The sequence below is a fragment of the Marmota monax genome, unplaced genomic scaffold, assembly GCF_021218885.2.
Source record: "Marmota monax isolate L192 unplaced genomic scaffold, Marmota_monax_Labrador192_F-V1.1 WCK01_AAM20220418_F8-fsc00022, whole genome shotgun sequence".
Classification (NCBI taxonomy): Eukaryota; Metazoa; Chordata; class Mammalia; order Rodentia; family Sciuridae; genus Marmota; species Marmota monax.
The window spans coordinates 25,088,635-25,111,963 of NW_026695215.1; the positions used below are offsets into that span (position 1 = coordinate 25,088,635).

Genomic DNA, 23,329 nt, shown 5'->3' on the forward strand with positions numbered 1-23,329 from the left:
ACAGACCCGCGCACAAAACCGGTCAGCCAGCCTGACAACCCTGTAGACCAAGGGCCACGCTGCGCGCACGCGCGGCCCTGAGTCCCCGCCCTCCCGGCCTCGCCCGTCGGGGGCGGGGCGCCGCTGGGGGCGGGTCCTGCGGCACCGCCCGGGAAGCTGCGCGAGGTTCGGCGGCTGCCACCACATCCTCCTCCTTCAGGTCCAGGCAAGAGGAGCCTGGTCAGGGCCAAGCGAAGGGCTCCGACGGCGCGGGCGAGCGGAACGCCGAGCCATGACGCACCAGACGGGCATCCACGGTGAGGGCGGTTGGCGGACGGGCAGAGGTTCCCAGAGGCTCTGCTCTGGGCTGCGCCCCCTTTCCGGCTGTCGGTCCCTTCCTCCCACTAGCATCAGCAGGAGGAAGCTTCCTGTTCTGCTTTGTAGCCGCCAGTCGCTTGGGATGGGCACATCTGGGGGAGTACAGACTTGCTGTGCATAGCTGAGAGTGGGTACACATGCACCCACACAGCTGGGATGGAAATACCTACGTACCCCTTGGGGGTAGATGTTCCTGTGTGTGCGGGTCTGTGTATTTTTGTTCCTTTCTTGGGGTGGGTGTACCCGGATGTGCACATCTGGTGGAGTATACATGCATGTGCACATGTCCTCTGTATACAGTTCCATGCGTACCCATCTGGATGTGACTTGCTTGTACACATCTAAGATCATTCATGTACATGCCCTAGTGGCTGTTTGGACACTGTAGGTAGCCTGGGACCATCTTAGACATCACTGTTTCTTGACTGTGTGCACATGTGTGTGGGTGTCTGTGTGTGTGTGCACAATTGGTACGCATCTCGGTGTGCATTTGTTACCATGGTTGCATGCAGTGGATGTGTCTCATGACTTGTATGGGTTTGTGAATGTGTGTGAGGAAGGGGTCCTGACCTTTACTCCTCTCAGGATCCTCACACTCCTGCAGGCTAAGCTGGGGAAAACCTTTGATAGGGCCCTCTAAGTGGCTTGGGGAGAGTTGTCAGTCTGACCTTGACCTCTGATCTCCCTCCCATTTTCCTGGTGATCTCTTTAGTCTGCCCCAGCCAGGGTTGGAAAGTCCCAGCTCCAAGCTGGAGAAAGAGAAGAAGGTCCAGATGGGTAGATTTGTAGGGGAGGTCCTGGCCCTAAAGAAACCAGGCCAGCTCCCATCCCCATCTTCATGGCCAGGAAGCATCTATGGCCTAGAGTATCACACATAAAACCCCTCCAGCAGGGACCCAGTTTCCTCCTTGGACAGGCTGGGAGAGAAGTAATGTCTGGGAGCCAAATACCCTGACCCTCCAGGCCTCAGTGTCCCATCTGCCACTGGCCTGGGAGGGCTGCCTGGCCTGTAGTGAGGGCTCAGGCTGCTTGCCTAGACAGCTTGGTGGTTTTGGCCATCTGCCACTCCTGCCACCACACCATGATCCCCTGCCCAGGGCTACCACCATGAAACTGCCTGAGTTGTGGCTTGTGGTTGTGGCCACTTGGTGGCTGAACTGCCCAGAAAGGGTTTCCCTGGCCCTACTCCCATTTTCTCCCCACTGCACCCCCTGACCCGTAGGACCCAAGAATACAAGGGCCTGAGTCAGGGCTAGCCTCCTGACAGGTGGGCCAGCCTGTCTCCAGGAGGAGCTGGAGGGGTGGCATCATGAGTCAGCCTCACAGAGGGATCTACTGCCTGGCCTGCCCCTTCCTTCCCCTTTGCCTGGTCATAGCTGCAGCCACCCTCATGTCCCCTGTTGACAGCTCCTGTGGCCAGGGATCTGCCTCATTCCTTCACTTCCTGTACAGTGACACAGGGATGCTTAGGGGATATTGGGGACTGTGCTGCCCCCAGCCCTCCTTCTACCTGTGAATAGCCCTCCTTCCCATTTTAGGCATGGAGAGGTAGCAGGAGAGAATACCCTGGAGTACCTGCCCGGTCATGGGCCATAGATGTAGGTGTGCTGACCTCAGATCCTGGCAAGTAGAGGGACTGTAACCTGAGGCTCATTGGAGTTGGGAGGGTGGGCAAGGGGCGGGGGGTCATGAATCTTTGATGATAAAGGTTCAGATATCCCAGGCCTGGCTTCTGGATTATTGATGGCAGCTGGGGAGGGATTGGGGTGGGGTAGGAAAGGATGTCTTCCCGTGCTAGGGTGTCAGTTTGCCCTAGTAACACTAGAAGGGGCTTGTCAACCTCTCTGAAGAGGAGCTTCTTGGTCACCCTCCCAAGGTCTGAGCAGGTAGAAGGAGCAGCTATCTTATAGTAATAAAATTTGGGGGGGGGGGTTGTTTGTTTTTTAAGCACCAGGGGCACTTAACCACTGAGCCATATCCCCAGCTTTTATTAATTAATTGATTGATTGATTGATTAATTAATTAATATTTTGAGACAAAATCCTTTTAAATTGCTTAGGGCCTTGCTAAGTTGCTGAGACTGGCATTGAACTTGCAATCCTCCTGCCCCAGCCTCTGGAGCCACTGGGTAAAAGTTGTTATTAAAAGAGGCCCCATTCCTGAGCATTTCGTCCCATTTACTCCTTATTAAAGTTTCTGGAGCTTGGGGGTATTATCTCCGTTTTACAGATGAGGTTGAGTTTCAGAGAAGTCAGAGGTCACACAGCTAAGGAAGAATGGAGCCCTAACACTAGGCTTGAAGTTTCAGGAAACTACTATGGTCTGCTGTTGGGAAGTCCTGTCCTGACCCAAAGAGTCTGTACCCTCTTGCATGCAGTTCAACGCCACGAGGCTGTGAGCCCCAGAGCCTGCTGGGCTCAGTTGAGCTTCTGCTTACCCCATGACACAAGGTCACTGGGGAAGATGGGGGCACTTGAGGCCATGACCAGTTTGTTTTCTTAAAGCCCCCCCCCCCTCCCGATGCTCCTGAGCTGCCCAATCCAGGCCCTATAAATATTCTCTTACCTCAACCCTCCAGCTGTGTTCCTCCGGGAATTCTTCTGACCCCTGGGCAGCTTCAAGGTCGTGCTGGCTTAGCCCTGCTCACTCAAATACCCAAGCAGAGCCCTTCCCCACTTGCACCATAGTGTTCCCATTCACTACTACTAATGGTTCTGAGATTACTCATGGTTCCCTAGCTCTGACCATGATCCATACCTCTGCACTTGGTTCCTTCCTTGGTCACTGGCTGTCACCTTCCAGCTCTGCAGCCTAAGATCCAAAATGGAATTACTTTCCTGGGAGCCACTCCTCCTCCAGGAAGCCTTCCCTACTATCTCAGAGGAGAGCTTGTTGTCCCTGGTGGAGCGGTGCCAGACAGGGAATGGGTTCTTTGGGCCTCCTCAGCATGAGGCAGCCTGGCTGGGGGGCTGGAGCTGCATGTGCATGCATCTGTGAAAAGATGTCTCTGTGTTTCTGTGTGTGCTTTGTAATCCTCTTGCCTGCATATTGTCTTAGCCAAACTCTGAAGGTGCCTGCCTACGTGTGTGTTAGAAAGCTAGGAATTATATCTGAGTGCATGTTCTCATGTCTAAATATGTATATCCATTTACGTTTGACCAGTTGAGCATGTGTTCACATACAATGGTATTTGCATTTATGTCCCTCTCTGCATTATATGTATGTTTTATATTCACACATGCTCGATTTAGTGAGTTGGCACATGTGATGTGTGTGTGTGTGTGTGTGTGTGTGAATGGACATAACGGTGGCATTTATCTGTGTATTCTTTATGGATTCCACAGTGCTGAGTGTGTATCAGGCCATCCCACTGCTGGGCCTTCATGGGAGCAGAAGACAGGTGGGGTCATTAATTCTGGCTGGACTAGCTTGCCTAGAATCTGCCCCATCTTCGGGTGGGCTGTCCCGCCCCTGCTTGCCCCTCCCCATCACCAGAGCAATCCCAGCCAGCAGGCCACCCGCCTGCCACTTCTGCTGGCTAAATTTGGGAGCTTGTGTTCAGTGGCCATCTCAGGTTCCCAGTCACATGGCGGGGCCGTATTTAACCTGGTTCCCAACTCAGCCACCAGATCCCGCAGGACAGAGCAGGCCCCAAACTTGTCCCTGTCCACTCTGCCTACTCATCCCCCACTATGTTTCTTGTTCTTGTAGCCACTGAGGAATTAAAGGAATTCTTTGCCAAGGCGCGGGCTGGCTCCGTTCGGCTCATCAAAGTTGTCATTGAGGACGGTGAGTGCCCCCCATGAACTAGGGCATATGTTGGAGGCTGGACCTAGTTGCTTCTGGAGGGCGTATTGGCCTCTGGGGCCCCTCAGGATCTCAGTTTCCCTGTCTGGAAGTGGGGATAAGGCCACTCAAAAAAGAAGCCTCAGAGAGGAGCACAGGGTGGGCATGGTTATCACCCCTATTATGCTAGCCCATATCTTGGGGTCCTGTGCGGTCTCCCCAGAGGCTGTGTGGGTATTGATATGGGCCTAGTCCAGGTGCTGGGCTGAGCAAGCAGGGGTCAGGGGATGAGAGAGTCCAAGCGCTGCTGCATATGGCTAGTGCTACCCACTTCCATCTGTTCGTGGTTGGCAGGCCTGTTCTGGCTTGGCTGCTGCCGAGGAGAGACCTAAGAGATGCTGAGGTTCTTCCTTTGGGAAGAACCCTCAAAATGGGAGAAGGGACTTGGGTACAGCCCATTCTGAGGGCAGGAGGGGGGATATTCCATGCTTGGCAAAGCCTCAACGTGGACCTGGAACTAAATGGGGTGTTGGAAGTAAGGGACTCCTCTCTTCTTCTCTCTGTGCCAAGGGACTGTCCCAGTCTGTAAGGGGAACAGACTGGGTATGGGCTGGATCTCTAGGGGTCCTTGCAGACCTTCTCAGTAGCCTGTTCCTCTGGCTTTTAGGGGCTTCCCAAACAGGTTTGGTGCTCAGCTCACTTTAGTAGGCACTGTCCAGACCCAGAGTTGACCCCAGGCTTTAGGGCCATGACTGTACTGGGCTTTGTTCAGAGTCCCCAGATTTCCTCAGAGACTGGACAAGAGTCATGAGGTAGCTCATGAGTGAAGGCCTGGGCAGCAGGCCACAGCCTCCCACCCTTAAAGAGGTAGCTGTACTCATTGGCTGCGGTCCTCAGACACAACTTAAGATCTTTTTTTTTTTTTTTTTTTTAAGAGAGAGAGAGAGAGGAGGGAGAGAGAGAAAGAATTTTTAATATTTATTATTCAGTTTTTGGCGGACACATCATCTTTGTTTGTACGTGGTGCTGAGGATCGAACCCGGGCCGCACGCATGCCAGGCGAGCGCGCTACCGCTTGAGCCACATCCCCAGCCCACAACTTAAGATCTTAAGCAGGAAGAATCTCTAGGTGGGCTCTCCAGGGTTTTTTTGGGGTTTTTGTTTGTTTGTTTGTGTGGATTTTGGTACCGGGGATTGAACTCAGGGGCACTTAACCACTGAGCCACATCCCTAGCCCTTTTTTGTATTTTATTTAGAGACAGGGTCTCACTGAGTTACTTAGGGCCTCGCTAAATTGCTGAGGTTGGCTTTTTTTTTTTTTTAATTTTTTTATGTTTTAGTATTTGGCGGACACAACATCTTTGTTTGTATGTGGTGCTGAGGATCGAACCGGGGCTGCTCGCATGCCAGGCGAGCGCGCTACCGCTTGAGCCACATCCCCAGCTCCTGAGGTTGGCTTTGAACTCTTGATCCTCCTGCCTCAGCCTCCGGAGCCGCTGGGATTATAGGCATGCGCCACCATGCCCGGCTTATTCCAGTTTTGTATCACAGTTTTAGGAGTGCCCAGAAGTGTCCACACTCCAACTGAGATGGCTAGAGCTCCTGATTTTTCTAGAGAAGGTCTGACTTTTACTTTTTATGTGAGATTCTTGGTTGGAAAACATGAACAGCAATGTTGACAATGCTTCTGCAACCCATTCAGCCTGTGACTGCTGGCTGTCAACCCTGATCCCATACGAGTTCTGTGTGGGCAGGTGAGGAAGCTGGCATGTTGGGGTTTCCAGGCAGATGGATCCCTGATCCCACTAGGAGGACGTTGTGGTGAGGTGCCAGATCCCCTGGTCAAGCTTAGATTGCCCCTTTGCCCCAGTTCTTCCTCCAGCCTACAGCTGTGTGTGCCAGGAGGGTATTTGTGAGATACCAGCCCACAGGGTAGCCTGATGCCCCCTTCAGCCACTCTGCACCAGCAAGGGAGGTGACAGGCCTGATGAGCCCGGGCATGAAGAACTTGACTGCTGTTGGGTTTGTGACTTGGAGGAGAGGGAACCACAGCTGGGGGTGGTGGCAGGATACCTGTTTACAGAGTCTGGCATGAGTCTTGCCTTCTTCCTCTCCAGAATTTTTTTTTTAATATTTTGGTTTTAGTTGTAGTTGGACACAATACCTTTATTTATTTATTTAATTTGTTTGGTTTTATGTGGTGCTGGGGATCAAACCCAGCAACTCACACAAGCTAGGTGAGCATTCTACCGCTGAGCCACAACCCCAGTCCCTCTCCAGATGTTTTTGTCCCTGCAGATCTTTATGGCCTGGAACTGTGACATCACCTCTTCCAGCACATTTGTCCCAGGAGGGGTGTGCCGAGTTTCTGTTGTAACCCTGGGCTTAGGGAGGAGGGAGCAGGAGGTGCATGGTGGGGATCCTACACCGAGCAGCATGCCTTGCCTGTAGTGTGGGGTCAGAGTGATTACCCACACGTGTGGGTGTTGAGAAGGAGCCGCGAGATTGCTAGTTGTGGACACATGGCTGTGTTTTCATGTGGTTTGTGTTGGGTGATTTGTAGGGGATTGGAGGGTAGAGAGAGCAGCCTCTGGGTAGTAGCTTTTGTCCTTGTTCATTCACTCACTGATCAGGTAACATAATTTCATACTTTGAAGATTTGGGGGCTCTAAGAAAAGTGGGGTGGAGTAGCCAACAGGTCTGAGCTAGCTCGGAAAGCCACATCCAGAGGACATTCCACAGGCAGAGGTGAGGTGGGAGATGGCTAGCTACTCCGGCTCACCCGGCCTCTGCCCCCAGAGCAGCTCGTGCTGGGTGCCTCTCAAGAGCCAGTGGGTCGCTGGGACCAGGACTACGACAGGGCTGTGCTTCCACTGCTGGATTCCCAGCAGCCCTGCTACCTGCTCTTCCGCCTCGACTCACAGAATGCTCAGGGATTCGAATGGCTCTTTCTTGCCTGGTCACCTGATAATTCTCCGGTGAGTCCCAGGGACCCCTGTTTAGCCTCAGGCTCAGGGCCAGTGGGGGAATGGGGAGGGCAGCTGAGACTGGGCAGGATAATGAAGCTCTGTCCCAGAGATCCTAGGGAATGCATATCAGGTCCTGTCCCAGAGATTGACAGAACAGGGCCCTGTGCTTAAACCCTGAGGACTCAGAGGCCTGTGAGTGGCATCAGCTTGACCCCTGGAGGCTGAGGTTGAGCTAGGCCAGAGCTCCCTCTGCTGGCAGGAGCCACCATTGCACCCTCACCTTCATGCTGTGCCCCCTGCTGGATGTGCTCACTGGATGAGTTGAAAAGGTCCCCTTCTAGAGCCTCCTGCCTGCTCCTGGAGAGGCAGACCTGCCCACAGGGATCTCACGGTTTGGCCTCCACCCTTCAGGTGCGGCTGAAGATGCTCTACGCAGCGACACGGGCCACAGTGAAGAAGGAGTTTGGGGGTGGCCACATCAAGGATGAACTCTTTGGAACAGTGAAGGTAGCCACCCAGGCCAGAATGATGGGGGGCTGGGCCTGTGAAGGGCTGCAGAGAAGGCCAGTGCCAGGCTTGGGATGAAATGGGAAGGCTGGGAGTCCAGGAGCTGTAAGCCGAGATGCTCAGCAAGGCTTCCTCCAGCCTGCCTGAGGTGCCCACTTATGCCTCCTAGGATGACCTCTCCTTTGCTGGCTACCAGAAACACCTATCATCCTGTGCTGCACCTGCCCCACTGACCTCAGCTGAGAGAGAGCTCCAGCAGATCCGTATCAACGAGGTGGGTGTGCTGGGTCACGTGTGCCTGGAGCCTGTGCTGTTTGGTGGGCTGGGCTGTTCCCCAGGCTGGGCAGGTGGGGGTCTCCTTCACTATTGCCCTGCCCCCCAGGTGAAGACAGAGATCAGTGTGGAAAGCAAGCACCAGACTCTGCAGGGCCTCGCCTTCCCCCTGCAGCCTGAGGCCCAGCGGGCCCTTCAGCATCTCAAGCAGAAGATGATCAACTACATCCAGCTGGTGGGTGCATGGTCCTGCCCTGGTGCGTGCTTGAGGCAGTGTGGCCCACCCCTACTTCTGCTCATACACATAGGGCATAGAACCCCTGCCCCCACCAGCCCAGGAGTGCCTGAGCTGTTCCACATGCTTGTGGGAACACACTGTCCTCCTTGTCCCTCCCTGTTTCCTGCATTAGAAATAGCCACCAGGTACACATAGTTCCACTCTTCTTCTTCTGTCCTCTGCCTTCCCACATGGGTGCCGCTGTGAGCTCACTGCTCCCTTTCGTCCTCCGCATATGCCCACTCCTGGGTTCACACTGACCCCTAAGTCCCTTCCTGTCCCGGGCTCCTTCTGCAGCCCTCTTGACCACTTGTTTTTCCCAGACAGGGTCATTCTGACCCATTGATTAAGGTGCCCCTTCCAAAATGCTTCCCTCAAGAGGCTCTGCCTCTGAGGACAGGCTGGCCTGATGTTGGTGAGCCCATCCACACCACCCCATTCACTGCTATTCGTGCGAGTGCCTCCTTTGGCAACTTTCAAAGGGCACCATTGGGTTTGGGCCCAGGAGTGCCTCTTTGAGAAGACCCCCGCAGAGGTACAGCTATGAGGAAGAGATCAAGAGCAGGCGCCTGCCTGCCAGCAGGGTTCCTCTTGGGTAGATGGTGCCCTCATGTCTCCCCTGGCCCTCCACAGAAGCTGGACCTGGAACGGGAGACCATTGAGCTGGTACACACAGAGCCCACAGATGTGGCCCAGCTACCCTCACGAGTGCCCCGAGATGCTGCCCGCTACCACTTCTTCCTCTACAAGCATACCCATGAGGGTGACCACCTTGAGTCTGTGGGTGAGTGGTTACTGCAGAGGCCCTGCTGTGTGCTGGTAGGGTAGCACCGGCCTGCTGCTGGGTGGACCTGCTGTGGGGGCGGAGGTCTGCAGGTTGCTCAGCCTGCATGGAATCACCTCCCTGTCCTTCTCCAGTGTTCATCTACTCTATGCCGGGGTATAAGTGCAGCATCAAAGAGCGCATGCTGTACTCCAGCTGCAAAAGCCGCCTCCTTGACTCTGTCGAGCAGGACTTCCAGCTGGAGATCGCCAAGAAGGTGCGTGGCTATCCCCAGGGACCTGTCACCCCACCTTCCACATGGGCATTAGAGTCTTGAGTCAGTAGCATCGCAGGACTTGTCACTACCGTGGATGGATGGGAACCTGAGGCTCAGGGCAGCCTGCACTGCCCAAGGCTGCCCAGATGACGGATGGCACAGACAAGCCCAAGCCCTGGCCACCAGGACAACTTTCCCTGGTTCTGGGGGGAGAGAAAAGGGGGTGACCCAGGTAAGCAGAGTAGCAGGCTCCAGGGTCTGAGTTCCAGTGGGTGGCATTCCCAGTGGGGATCTACAAGGAGACCCCAGGCCTGAGGCAAGAGATCAAAAGGATGCCCAGGAGTGGAAGTCACCGAGGGGGATGCGTGTCAGGGTCATCGGACTGACTGTGGCCTTGCCCTACACAGGTTGAGATTGGCGACGGGGCAGAGCTGACAGCTGAGTTCCTCTATGACGAAGTGCACCCCAAGCAACATGCCTTCAAGCAGGCATTCGCCAAGCCCAAGGGCCCTGGGGGCAAGCGGGGCCACAAGCGTCTCATCAGGGGCCCTGGCGAGAATGGGGACGACAGCTAGGTGGCGGACCAGAGCCAGGCCAGCAAGTGAGCTGTGGGCTGCCTACCTCACCCCTCCCTGCACCTCCCTCTCTCTCCCTCTGGCTCCAGGGAAGTGCTTCCTGTGGGTCAGGCAGGCCGGTGGCTGAACACACTTACAAGCTTCTGAGGGTCACTGGGTTGGCATTTTGTGACCCTTCCCCACTGCTGACCCTGTCTCTCATCTGTGTGTCCAGGGTGTCTAGGGGCCCTGCCCGGCTGGCTCAAGGGGGGCTGGGCGAAGGACCTGTCATGAACCTGGCCTTTCAGGGGATCTGAGACTGGGGTCCCAGCGTAGCCCAGAAGCCTTTGACCACAGTGGGTAGGGTTGGTTGGGGCTGGAGCAGGGGTCACTGCAGGATGGGATGGTTGAATGCTGTATTTTCTAAAGAATAAAATATTTTTAAATCAATATCCATGTCTGCTTCTAAGGGAATGTTGCTATCCCTTGGAATTGGGTAGCCCTGTGCAAATAGCTAACTGCCCTCTCACAGGTCAGGAGAGAACGGTTGGTCTGCTACGTGGAGCCTCAGTGTTCCTGGCCACAAGGGTGTGGGAGAGGCTGTGTGTGTGAGGGCACAAGTCCTGAGGTTGATGGGATCCCCACCTGAGAGGCAGGCACATCTCCACCACGACAGGGGGAATCTAGGTGTCTTTGTCTCCCGTAGTTGCTATAACAAATCACCACAAACTTGGTGGTTTTTCTGCCCCTAAGGGAGGTAGGATGGCTACCGGAGATGGGAGGCTGGCTCCCTGGTCCTAACCAGATGTTTTCATCAGCTTTTGTGTTGCTGTGACAAAATACCCAATAAGAACAACTTAACAGAGGAAGTGTTTATTTTGACTCACGGTTTCAGAGGTCTTGGTTCACAGATGACTGACTTCGTTGCTCCGGGTCGACGATGAAGCAGAACATCATGGGGGAAGGACCTTACAGAGGACAGTTGTTCAGCTCACAGCTCAGTTGGGTTGGGAAGCAGAGAGAAGAAAAGGGAAGTGGCTGCAAGGAAGATGCACTCTTCCAGGTGCAACCTAGTGACTGCCTCCTCTAGCCATGCCCCATCTACCTTTAGTTACCACCCAGTCAGGCTCATTCAAACCAGGATGGGCTCATTAGGTTACAGTGCTCATGATCTAATCACTCCACCTCTGAATATTCCTGCATTAACACAGGAGCTTTTGGAAGATACCTCATGTCCAAGCCATAACCCAGCGATTGTAAAGTCTCTCCTGGACTTGGAGTTCAGCAGGAGCCAGGCCTGTGTCTCTGAGACATGGATGGAGGCTCCTGTCACAGGTGGGACAGGGTTAGAGATGTGGCATTGCTGAGTGTGACTCACCTTTTCCTGACTCAGGGCTGTTTCCCATCCCTGGGGCCTCTTCCCAGCCCCTGCTAAAGCCCCTAGGATTATCTAGGGTACCATATCTAGCTGGGACCATAGCAAGGATCTAGAAGAGGTTTGTTCAGGCCCGTCCCAAACACTGGTGAAGAGAAAGACAGTGCTAACACCCTTAAGCTGCTGAGTCAGCTGGATGACTGGACCTTGGGCTCCACATGCCATGACACCTCCCCAAAGGTGGTTCTGGGAGGAGTGGGAAAGCAGATGTGTAGCCTTGCCTTCCCCAGGAGTAAACCCCATTTGTTTATTCATTCATTCAGAGATATCCTCTCTGTGCCTGCCCAAAGCTGAGTGCAGGGTACCCATTGCTTCAGCAGACACTGAGCGTTTACTGTGTACCGGGCATTCAACTGTGCTGGGGATACAAAAGATCTTTCACTCAAGAAGTGGACATTCCAGCAGGGGATAGACAATATCCACTAAACGGTTGAAAGTCAACAGTAGGGTGTCTCAACAGTTGAAAACACATTAAGCAAAGAGGAAAATCAGGCAGAGGAGCTCAGGAGAGTCAGATCAGGACTGGAAAATTTATAAAAAAAAGTCAGAGAATGGGAGGCTGAGGCAGGAAGATCACAAGTTCAGCCAGCCTGGACAATTGAGTGAGACCCTGTTTCAAAATAAAATAAATAAATAAAAAGGGCTGGGGATGTGTTTCAGTGGGTAGAGTGCTTGCCCCAGTTTTAATCACCAGTACCAAAAAAGAAAAAAAAAAAAAAAAAAGGAGAGGGGAATTCTCACAGAGATTTTAAAGGAGGTGAAGGAGGGGGCCATATGAGAATCTGGGAAAAGAGATTCCAGGCAGGTGGAATAGCACATTCAAAGGCCTGAGTCAGGAGAGTGCGCAAGTGTGTCTGAAGCAACAAGAAGGCCAGTAGGGGTGGAGAGAGATCAGGGAAGGAGTGGAAGGGCAGGTCTCAGAACTCTGGCTACTATATGGACTGTGACATATACTACTTTGATTCCAGAGACAGCTATGGAGGGAATCTGAGCAAAGGAGGGACCCAACACAACAGATCTGAACAGGCCGCTCCAGGGGACATGGGGGCTTGAGAGCAGGGCCAGGGTAGCCAGATGGAGAGATGCTAGGGATGCAGATAGGCAGGTGGGTGTGAGGTGGTGGGTAGCGGGCAGATTCTGAAGGTGAGCCAGTAGGACTTGAGAAGGGCTCCCAGGGTCCTGACTAGTCTGAGCTCTGATCTGGGTCAGAGGCGGCATGGGAAGGACTGAGAGTGGAGGATCAGCTAGGGTCCCAGCTGGGCCAGCAATGCAGCCAGCCTCAGGACCCCCGGGAGGGCTGCTGCGGTCTCTGTTCTGATGGGGCATCAAGGGAGCTGGAAATGCAGGATGTCCCAAGGCTGTGGTAAGGGCTTCCTCTGCGCATGAGAGGCCCCTCAGAGTTCTCTAGGTGGGGGCAGGTGGGGTCCTGAGTATCAACGGGGTCAGGGTCTTAAGGCATGAGGATGAGAGGACCTGGCATGGAGCTACCTTTACTTCTGATCTCTCACTGACCTTAGGCTGGGCTTTGAGCTTCATTCCTCCCAGGATCAACCACAGGACAGATGTGAGGCCAGTGTGGGATATAGGCAATCTGAGAGGGGAGTGGAAAGAGGAAGGGGTGAGATTCTGTCTGCCACCTGACTATGCAAATGGACTCTGACTCATTACACACCATCTGCCCTCCCCAAGCTGGTGGTAAGGAGGGGAGCTACTAGGCTGTAGTGAAATTCTCACTTCCTCTCCTTTCCGTACCCTAAGTATGAGAAGCACCCTCATCTGCAGTTACTTCCCAGTCAGCCGGCCAGACCCTCTGGAGAAGCTCTCACTCTCCAACATGGTAGGACAACAGTTCTTAGGTCTGGGGGAGGTAGATGGGCTGAGAAGGGGTGAGGAGGGAGGTGTGCTTGTCAGTTGCAGGCAATAGTAAAAGGGACTGTTAGCTCATGGCCCTGGGGACACTCACTGCACCCTGAAAACATCAAAGCAAAAGGTCTTCTCTATGGGGGTGGATAAAGAAGCTGAAGTCTGGAACCTCAGTCCGTGGTGGGATTGGGGCTGTGTGACACCCAAGGAAGGGCTCGAGCTGACGCCTTGCTTCCTACAGCTCCCTCTGATTTGTTCTGGCCCATAACCCCTAATGGTTGAGAGCTCCCAGGCCAGTGTGGGAGGCAGGCAGAGGGTGGGAGAGCTGGGCTGCTCACCTTGCCAGGGGCCTATGTGGAAGACAGACTGAGCCAGACAGGGTGTTGAGGGAGAGCTTGGGAGAAGGCTGGTGGAGGGCTGAGAGGGGATTTCAAGGTGGCTGGAGGGAAGAAAGTGGCTGCCACTTTGTTCAGGAGGAAAGAGCAATGGTTCCCAAAGGGAGGAAGGACAAATGGGTCTTTTGACCACCTCTCCTGGCCCTCATGTCTGGCTGGGCTCAGTCATGTAGGAAAGTTCCAAATCTTAGGAATCTGGATTTCAGGTTCAGTCCTGGTTCTAAGTCCACATTCTGAGTCAAAGGCTGAGTTTTAAATCAAATTAAGTTTCCCTGTGAGCCTTAGAGGGTGAGAAGGGGGTTCAACAGCCAGGGAGGAGCCTCACTGGGAAGGCTCGGAGAGAGGGGAGTTGGAAGTTCTGCTCCAAGACCTTATGAAGTGGAATGGGTGGAGGTGGAGCTAGGGCTGGACACTTATGTAGCCCCTGGTCCCCCACAGGGTCCCTGCCCCAGGGCCCTGCACCCCCTGTCTCTCTTGGTGCAGGCTGCAATGCTGGCTGTGGCCTTGGCCCTGGGTGCTCTGCCTGCCTTCCTGCCCTGCGAGTTCCAGCAGGGTAGTCTGGTGAACTGCAACTGGCTGTTCCTGAAGTCTGTGCCCCACTTCTCTGTAGCAGCACCCCGTGGTAATGTCACCAGCCTTTCCTTGATCTCCAACCGCATTCACCACCTCCATAACTTTGACTTTGTCCACCTGCCTAACCTGCGGCGTCTCAACCTCAAGTGGAATTGCCCCCCGATCAGCTTCAGCCCCATGCACTTTCCCTGCCACATGACCATCGAGCCCCAAACCTTCCTGCATGCGACCAAACTGGAAGACCTGAACCTGAGCTACAACAGCATCACCACTGTGCCCGCCCTGCCCAAATCCCTAGTAAACCTGACCCTGAGCCACACCAACATTCTGACACTAGACCATACTAGCTTTGCTGGCCTGCATGCCCTGCGCTTTCTATACATGGATGGCAACTGCTACTACAGTAACCCATGCAGCAGAGCAGTGGAGGTGGCCCCAAATGCATTTCTTAGCCTGCGCAAACTCACCCACCTGTCGCTTAAGTATAACAATCTCACAGCAGTCCCCCGCAACCTGCCTCCCAGTCTGGAGTACCTGCTGCTATCCTACAACCACATTGTCAAACTGACAAGTGGGGACCTGGCCAATCTGACTGCCCTTCGAGTGCTTGATGTAGGCGGGAACTGCCGCCGCTGTGACCATGCCCGCAACCCCTGTGTGGAGTGCCCTAACATCTCTCTCCAACTGGATCCTGACACCTTCAGCAAACTAAGTCATCTTGAAGGCCTGGTGTTGAAGGACAGTTCTCTCCACACACTTGATAGCACATTGTTCCAAGGTCTCAGAAACCTCACTGTGTTAGACCTGAGTGAAAACTTTCTCTACGAATGCATCACCAATACCTCGGCCTTCCGGAACCTGACACAGTTGAGCAAGCTCAACCTGTCCTTCAATTACTGCAAGAAGGTGTCCTTTGCCCACCTGCATCTGGAAGACTCCTTTGAGAACCTGATCTCACTGCAGGAGCTGAACATGAACGGCATCTTCTTCCGATCACTCAATGAGAATACGCTTAAGCCGCTGACCCATCTGCCCCTTCTCCACACACTGCATCTACAAATGAACTTCATCAACCAGGCCCAGCTCAGCATCTTCGGGGCCTTCCCTGGCCTGCACTTTGTCGATCTTTCAGACAACCGCATTAGTGGAGCTTCAGAGCTGACAGTCACCACTGGGGAGGCAAATGATTGGAAGCAAGTCCAACTGTGGTCTAGGGATCTCACTCCAGCCCCACTGGACAGCTCCAGCTCTGAAGATTTCATGCCTAGTTGCAGGTCCCTCAAATTCATTTTGGACCTGTCTAGGAACAACCTGGTGACAATCCAGCCAGAGATGTTTTCCAACCTCTCACACCTCCAGTGCCTCAGCCTGAGCCACAATAACATTGCCCAGGCAGTCAATGGCTCAGAGTTCCGGCTGCTGACTGGTCTTCAGGTGCTGGACCTTTCCCATAACAAACTGGACCTGTACCATGGGCGCTCGTTCACAGAGCTGCCGAACCTGAAGGCTCTGGATCTCAGCTACAACAGCCAGGCCTTCGGCATGCAGGGTGTAGGCCACAACCTCAGCTTTGTGGCCCAGCTGCACACCCTGCAATTCCTCAGCCTGGCATACAATAACATCCACAGTCGTGTGTCACTGAAGCTCAGCAGCACCTCATTGCAGGCCCTGGACTTCAGTGGCAATGCTGTGAGCCATATGTGGGGTGAGGGAGACCTCTATCTCCACTTCTTCCAAGGTCTGAGAGGCTTGCTTCGGCTGGACCTGTCCCAGAACCACCTGCATACGCTCTTGCCACGCTACCTGGACAACCTCCCCAAGAGTCTGCAGCTGCTGCGTCTCAGTCACAATTATCTGGCCTTCTTCAACTGGAGCTGCCTGGCCCTCCTGCCCAATCTGAAAGCCCTGGACCTGGCAGGAAACCAGCTGAAGGCCCTGAGCAATGGCAGCCTGCCCAATGGAACACAGCTCCAGAGGCTAGACCTCAGCAGCAACAGGATAAGCTCTGTGGACCCAGGCTTCTTTGCCCTGGCAGTGGAGCTGAAAGAGGTCAACCTCAGCCACAATGCCCTCAAGACGATTGAGTCTTCCTGGTTTGGGCCACTGACCTATTCTCTGAAAACATTAGATGTGAGTGCCAACCCTTTGCACTGTGCCTGTGGGGCGGCCTTCGTGGACTTCCTGCTGGAGGTACAGAACGCCGTGCCAGGTCTGCCCAACCTTGTTAAGTGTGGCAGCCCGGGGCAGCTGCAGGGAAAGAGCATCTTCGCGCAGGACCTGCGCCTCTGTTTGGATGAGAGGCTCTCCTGGACTTGCTTCGGCTTCTCGCTGCTGGCTGTGGCTCTGGGTCTGACTGTGCCTGTGCTACAGCATCTCTGTGGCTGGGATCTCTGGTACTGCTTCCACCTGGGCCTGGCCTGGCTTCCCTTGCGGCGCGGCACCCGCGCCCTGCCCTACGATGCCTTCGTGGTCTTCGACAAGGCGCAGAACGCGGTGGCTGACTGGGTGTACAATGAGCTGCGGGTGAGGCTAGAGGAGCGTCGCGGACGCCGCGCGCTCCGTCTTTGCCTGGAGGAGCGGGATTGGCTGCCGGGCAAATCACTCTTCGAGAACCTGTGGGCCTCGGTCTATGGCAGCCGAAAGACTCTCTTTGTGCTGGACCACACGGATCGGGTCAGTGGCCTCTTGCGCACCAGCTTCCTGCTAGCCCAGCAGCGCCTGCTGGAGGACCGCAAGGATGTCGTGGTGTTGGTGATCCTGCGCCCGGACGCCCGCCGCTCCCGCTACGTGCGGCTGCGCCAGCGCCTCTGCCGCCAGAGCGTCCTCTTTTGGCCCCACCAGCCCAGTGGTCAGGGCAGCTTCTGGGCTCAGTTGAGCACGGCCCTGACCAGGGACAACCGCCATTTCTATAACCGGAATTTCTGCCAGGGACCCACTGCCGAATAGCGTGGAGCTTCAGTGGGGTGGGGCCTCACCTCTAGACCTCGCTGCCCGGGAAGCCCAAGCTGCCTCTCTGGGCACCTCCACTGCTTTGCTCCCCACCCGCACGCGAGACCCAGGGCAGGCAATCAATATGCTACCAAGCAGAGTGATGTAGCCCATACCTGTAACCTCCGCGGAGGGTTGAGGCGGGAGGATTGCAAGTTGAGGCCAACCTGAGCAGCATAGCGAGACCTTGTCTCAAAAAAAAAAAAAAAAAAAAAAAAAAAAGCAAATAAATATAATTTTAAAAAGAAACGGGGTGGGGGTGTAGTTCACCCCCGGTAGAGCACCCCCGGGTTCAATCACCAGTACTGCAAAAATCAACCAATTAATAATAAATAGTATAAATAAATGAATGCAACAAATAAATTAAAAAAATAAAATGCATGCATGCATATTACTAAACAGCTAACCCTGAGCTTCCCAGAGGTGTGGGTGGGAGAAAAGAAAGGAAAATTCTGTAGGACTCTATAAAGTGATTAGGGAAAAGAGGCAGTTTGGAGAAAAGAGAAAAACGGGGACCCATAGGACTAAAGTTGGCTGCTAAGGGCAATTTTGTTCATGGGCATCTTTTTAGGGGAGTCTGAAGATATTCGGCGAATGTGGTCTTGGACCTTCACGGAGAGCAAGGGAAGGATTTCTGCCCTTTTCAACCCTTCCCTCAATGCCCTGCCTGACCCATTCCAGGCAGAGCCAGGCAGCTTCTGCTAGGCTTGGGTCAGCACCGTCTTGGGTATTAATCTCGGGTATTTGCCTCTCTCCCCTACTAGACTGAAAATGGTTTGAGGGCAAAGAACCTGCAAGTCTGGTATATTTCTGTCCCTCAGCAAAGTCCTGCTGAGAGGCCAGCTCAGGAGATGTTCATTCCAAAGTTTTTAATAAATAATGGATTTATGGCCAGTTCAGCTGGTGATTGCGCCATCTGGTGGCCATGCCTATGCTGGCTTCAAAGACATAACAGCAAAATTTTTGTGACTTGGGTACAGGTGCTCAGGCCTTCGTGTTCCCTGCTATTTACTCAAATCAAACACAGAGGAGAATATTTTATTTATGGGTTGGGAGCCTTGTGTGGGCTCTGATGTGTCCTACTTCCTGAGCCTTCCTGGGGCAGGGAGAAAATAAAAGCAGTCATTTCCCCCAGCCAGGGTGGAGTCTTGGGAAAGTCCCCTACTGAGTAGTTCCGAGATTCTTCTGGGCACAAGCAGGAGCAGGAGAGGAAGCAAGCCCTTGTTTAGGATACCATATTTTACTTATAGGAAGCACAACTTGGACAGCAAATCTCTCTGGCAGTTCCAGGTAGACCTTAATCTCCCCTTACCCCCGCTTGTGCTCTCACAGACTTGGTGTTCTGGAGGCTAGGACCATTTTAGAGATGAAGCATGGGTGTTGTGGTAGGATCTTGGCTTGATTCAAATAAGTTTTGGGGTCTGAGGTACTTGGCTCTGTGCTATCTATGGGATCAGAAAGGGCAGAGTTCCACTGTTTCAGATCCCGCAGGAGGCAGTCTGAGCTGGGCCACTGTGGGCTGTGTAGAAGGTGGCTCCCACTGCACTGTCGGGAAGGGTACTCAGGGATGGCTCCAGGTCCTCTCTTCTGGCCATCCTCACCCACTGACATTGACATTGATTCTGCCAGACCAGGAAAGAGAAAATTTAGTTCAGATTTCAAGGGGCTAAATCCCAGCTCTGGCATTTGGGTAATCTTGGGCAGGCAAACTTCCCTTTGGAGTCTCAGCTTGTTCATTTATCAAGGGGGTTGACCAGGGCTATTCTGAAAGCTATTGTAAGAATGAATGGTAATGTGTGTAAGGTCAGTCACGGTGACCAAAAGGAGGCAGACTAAAAGCTGCTGAACAAGGCTTTATTGAGATTCGCTCCGGGGCAAGACCCTCCAGTGGAACAGAGCAGGTCCAGGAGAATCCACTCAGGCTCAGACGGATTGGAATTTTATTGGGCTTAGGGCAGGAAAGGGAGGTTTTTAGAGTCCCTTGTCCTCCTGGGGTTGGTCAGGAGACCCTGATGATTGACAGGTGGTTATCAATGCTTGTCTGTCAGTGCCTGATGTGTTGTAATTTTGCGCATACGGGTTGCCTTAGCCACCTCAAACTAACCTAACAATGAATATAAAGGTTTGAAAAACCTAGCAGGGCCTCAGTTGCCATTATTAAGTATTGAGACTTTTACTCAGGACCATGAGATGATATGGCTTCAAAGTTTCTCTCTCTACCCTGAGAATGATCCTCCTGGGCCAGGGATGGCTCCCAGAGCACCATGTTCAGAGGCAGATGTGACTGAATCAGAAGCACATGACGCTGGGGACCAAAGCTCTCCTTGGTAGAGTCTGCAGACCTTGGGTGGTTTCCTTGTTGGGGAGTAAGGAGCACCAGAAAATGTCATGATGGGGAAAGGCTACTAAGATTTTAATACACAACTCACCCTGCCCTCCCTTGGCACTTTATTTGGTGTCCAGACTTCTAAATACTCTTGGCAAACTTCCCACTGTATTGTAGTTTTATACTAGACTTGCTTATAAAAGCCAAACATCTCATTTTTAAATCGTTCTACTTCCTGTAGATCCTTCCGTCTTTTTCTCATAACCCCAAGAAGGAGGGAGAGGAAAGTGTACCTCCAAGCCTTCTTCTTCTTTTTTAAAAAATATTTTTTAGTTGTATATGGACACAGTATCTTTATTTTTTATGTGGTGCTGAGGATTGAATCAATGCCTCACACGTGTGAGGCAAGTGCTTTGCCACTGAGCTATACAGCCCCACTCGGAGCCTTTTTGACTCTCCTTGTTCTTATGGAGGAAGACTGGGTCCTAAGTGTTCAGGCCCCCACTAGAGGCAAGCAATCCTACTTGAAGGAAAGGAGGTGGAGCGCTGTCCAGGCGTGGGAATGTGAAAGACAATGGAGAGCCCTGAAGGCCTATGTGAAGGAGCAGAGCTGGGAAAGTGAGTTGTTACCAGAGCAGGAAGGAACCATATTGTGATTCCAAAGTGCCGGACGTGACTTCCATCACACCCAGAGGCCTGCCGAGACTAACAGTTTTATCTGATGGGACCATGACTCAGTGGAGCCCTCCCGTGTGCCTCAACAAGCCCAGGCCAACTACCAGCACAACTCTTCCCCAGGGGAGAAAGCACAGTTGCCTTTCTAGAGCTAAGAGGGGGAGTCAAGCCCAAAGATGCTCCTCACCTCCAGCAGGTTGGTTCTTCTTCAGCACACTTGTTCTTTTTAGTAGACTAAGATGTTGTCACTGGGGTGCCCTTCATTCATTCAACATTTTTGCTCATCATCAACTGTGTTATCAGATTCTATGCTGGATTCAGAGGGTACAGAAGTGAGAAGAAAGGGCACCTTTCTTCATAGGGATAACATTACAACGGGGGGGGGGGGATCACTGTGTGGCGACTATTTAAGAGCAGCAAGGCTAAAGGCCCAGCAATGGGAGGAATTCAAAAAGGGGTGCGCCCAACTGGGCACAGTGGCAAGTGTCTGTAATTCCAGCAACTCAGGAGACTGAAGCCCAAAGATCAGAAGTTCAAGGCCAGCCTCAGCTATTTGGTGAGGCCCTAAGCTGTTAGCATAATTGCAGCCATCTTCCTTTTCCCCATCCCCACTTTATGAATACTGTTCTTATTCCCAAGAAATAGAAAGTAGCCCAAGATAAAACCTACCGGCCTGGAGACGTGCTGGTCTCTCCCTGTTCCCTCATTGAGAGATAGGAGACAACTTACCGCCCTGAGATGGGGACGTACTGGTTTGCCTGTTCTCTCCTTGAGAAGATACAGAGACATGCCGGTTTCCCTGTTTCCCCTTTGAGAGATAGGAAAACTGCCTGTCTCTGTTCCCAAGAAACAAACTTGGCTTCCATAAGATCAGGAGATGCTTACTATGTCAGTCAAGACTAAACCCGCCCCTCACCTGCAGCCATGATTCTAGCCTATAAAAGGTAACATCCAAGGGGAGTTGCTGCTGCTGTCCCTCTTTTTGCAGAGCAGCCTTGTCAGGCTCCTGACAATAAACTCGCTTCTTATCCCAGGTGTGTGTGTGTGTGTGATCAGTCCTGCACCACTTTTCTTTCATAAGCAACTAGCAAGATTGTCTCAAAATAAAAAATAAAAAGGGCTGAGGATATAGCTCAGTGGTAAAGTGCCCCTGGGTTCAATCCCCAGTACCAAAAAAAAAAAAAAAGAAAAAGCAAGGATCAGTGAGTGATCTGGATGCAGGGGCATGCACCTATAATCTCAGCAACTCAAAGGGCTGAGGCAGGAGAATCACAAGTTCAAAGCTAGCCACAGCAATTTGGTGAGGCCCTAAGAAACTTCGTGAGACTTTGTCTCAAAATAAAAAATACAAAGTGTTGGAAATGTAGCTCAGTGGTAAAGCACCCCTGGGCTCAATTCCAAATACCTAAATAAATAAATACAGTTAGCTCATGTATCTGGGGGGGTCTCACCCTTATCCTGAGTGAAGAGAGGTGGTCACACCATGTGTTATGATTTAGATATTAGGTGTTCCTCTAAAGCTCATGTGTGAAACAATGCAAGAAGGCTTAGACATGAAATAACTGGGTTATTTCAACCCAATTAGTGACTTAATCCCTTGATAAGGATTAACTGAGTGGTTACTGAAGGAAGGCAGGGTGCAGTTGGAGGAGGAGAGCCTGCCTTTGGGGTATTTTTTTTTTTTTTAGTTGTAGATGGATTCAATATTTGTATTTTATTTATTTACTTTTATGTGGTGCCTCACTCATGTGAGGAAGTGCTCTACCACTGAGCTATGACTCTAGCCCCTGGGGTATGTATCTAGTGAGCTGAGTTTAGCTCTCTCTGCTTCCTGGCACCATGTTCCCAGCTGCTTTCCTCTGCCACACTCTTCCTCCATGATGTTCTGCCTCATCTCAAGCCCCTAGGAATGGAACTGGCTGTCAATGGACTGAGACCTCTGAAACCATGAGCACCCAAAGAAACTTTACATTCTCTAATTGTTCTTGTCAGGATTTTTAGTCATAGCAACAAAAAAGCTGACTAAAACACCATGATCCAGGGCAAGAAAATCCAGACAGATAAAGAATGGCTGAAAGAACTTTAGTATTTGGGACCCAGAAGTGAGACCCAACATTAATATAAACAGAGAGTGGGTAAATAAGGATGGATGAAAGATGAGGCTGGAAGCTGGATGGGAGTCCAACCCCAACATGGCCAGCCTGTGAAAGGATTTTAGAATTTAATCTCACTCCAACTGGAAGACTCAGGAATGTTTTCTACAGAGGAGGAACATGATTTGACTTTTTTTTTTTTTTTTTTTTTTTAATAAGACCTCTCAGGCCACTGTTGGAGTAGAGGCAGGTGTATTTGGCAGCAGTGGAGGAGGTAAGAGTGGCCTGGCCTGAGATGTGTTTAGAGTAAGAACTCAGAGGACTTGCTAACAGTGTACATGTGATGGAAGGACAGAGCTGCCTTTCAAATGAGAGGCCTGAGCACCTGGGTAGATGTCAGACCACATGAGCAGCAGGGGTGGGCAGACTCGGGGTGCTGCCTAAACCAGTGTGGGCCTAGATCGTTCTTGCTTGCTACCCAGAGGTGGTAGGTGGTTGCATGCAGATGGAACTGATAGCCCACGACAGATCACATGGGGTGGGAAGTGTTGCATGCATCAGAAATGAGCCCATTGGGGTCATCAACATTCACAAGAGGATCCAAACAGACCGAGGAGAACCAGCTCATGAAGGAGGAAGACAATCAAGAGAGGTTAGTGGAATAGAAGCTTAGGTGAGGAATCTGTTTTTTTTTTTTTTTAAAAAGGCCAAGGTCAGCCACCTCCAATATCACTGAGGGATCCAATGAAAAGAAGATAGGATAGGTCACTGGATTTTGCAAGACACAGAAGATGTGGTGAGAAAAGAACAGCCTCTATAGGAACAGGGATGACAAGACTGATGGGGAAGGTGATGCAGAAAGTGCAGAATAGAGAGGCGACAGCTATAAGGGGGTCTATCCTGAAGGAGAGCTTGCTTATTGCTAAGATGGGTGAAGAAGCCTACTGCATGCCCATGGGAATGGGCCAGTGGAAGGGGAGAAATTCACGACAGTAAAAACAAGGGATAGCTGTAGGAATGTGCAAGAAGCAGGAAGACCCAAAATACAAGCCCAGAGGTTCAGGGTGAGGCACACGAACCCCTCGAGTTTTGCCAGGGAAGACCTGACTACATGTCAGGAAGCCATCAGCCTGGGGGATGTGGTGGGCAAGGGCAAGCCTGTCCCTCCTGATAGTTCAACTTTTAGTGGTAGGTATGAGGTCAAGGCAGAGGTGGAGA

General features: G+C 52.5%; 2 protein-coding genes across 4 annotated transcripts in view; one reads left to right on the plus strand and one right to left on the minus strand.

The window, feature by feature from the left end:
• The window catches only part of Glyctk (glycerate kinase), a 264,580-nt gene that overhangs the window by 82,403 nt on the left and 158,848 nt on the right, over positions 1 to 23,329 (minus strand). The gene's annotated exons all lie outside the window — the stretch shown is intronic.
• On the plus strand, positions 123 to 21,051 carry LOC124084256 (twinfilin-2). Of its 3 annotated transcripts, none has more exons than XM_046431290.2 (9): positions 123 to 296; positions 4,069 to 4,146; positions 6,943 to 7,121; positions 7,524 to 7,619; positions 7,789 to 7,893; positions 8,002 to 8,127; positions 8,803 to 8,953; positions 9,088 to 9,209; positions 13,895 to 21,051. In XM_046431290.2, the coding sequence occupies exons 1-9, from the start codon at positions 272 to 274 to the stop codon at positions 16,973 to 16,975; spliced, it is 3,963 nt and encodes a 1,320-aa protein (XP_046287246.1). In that variant the 5' UTR covers positions 123 to 271; the 3' UTR covers positions 16,976 to 21,051. The 3 variants fall into 3 exon arrangements, with proteins under 3 accessions (XP_046287246.1, XP_046287245.1, XP_046287244.1); XM_046431289.2 differs by lacking the exon at positions 13,895 to 21,051 and adding an exon at positions 9,617 to 10,213 and having other exon boundaries at positions 138 to 296; XM_046431288.1 differs by lacking the exons at positions 123 to 296; positions 4,069 to 4,146; positions 6,943 to 7,121; ... (3 more) ...; positions 8,803 to 8,953; positions 9,088 to 9,209 and adding an exon at positions 12,917 to 13,035.

What these genes read in the sequence shown, in the direction of transcription:
- LOC124084256 (XM_046431290.2), top strand. Translation starts at nt 272, where the DNA reads ATGACGCACCAGACGGGCATCCACG. An exon ending in GCACCAGACGGGCATCCACG is followed by an intron (nt 297 to 4,068) that starts GTGAGGGCGGTT and finishes TTGTTCTTGTAG; the next exon opens with CCACTGAGGAATTAAAGGAA. An exon ending in TGACCACCTTGAGTCTGTGG is followed by an intron (nt 8,954 to 9,087) that starts GTGAGTGGTTAC and finishes GTCCTTCTCCAG; the next exon opens with TGTTCATCTACTCTATGCCG.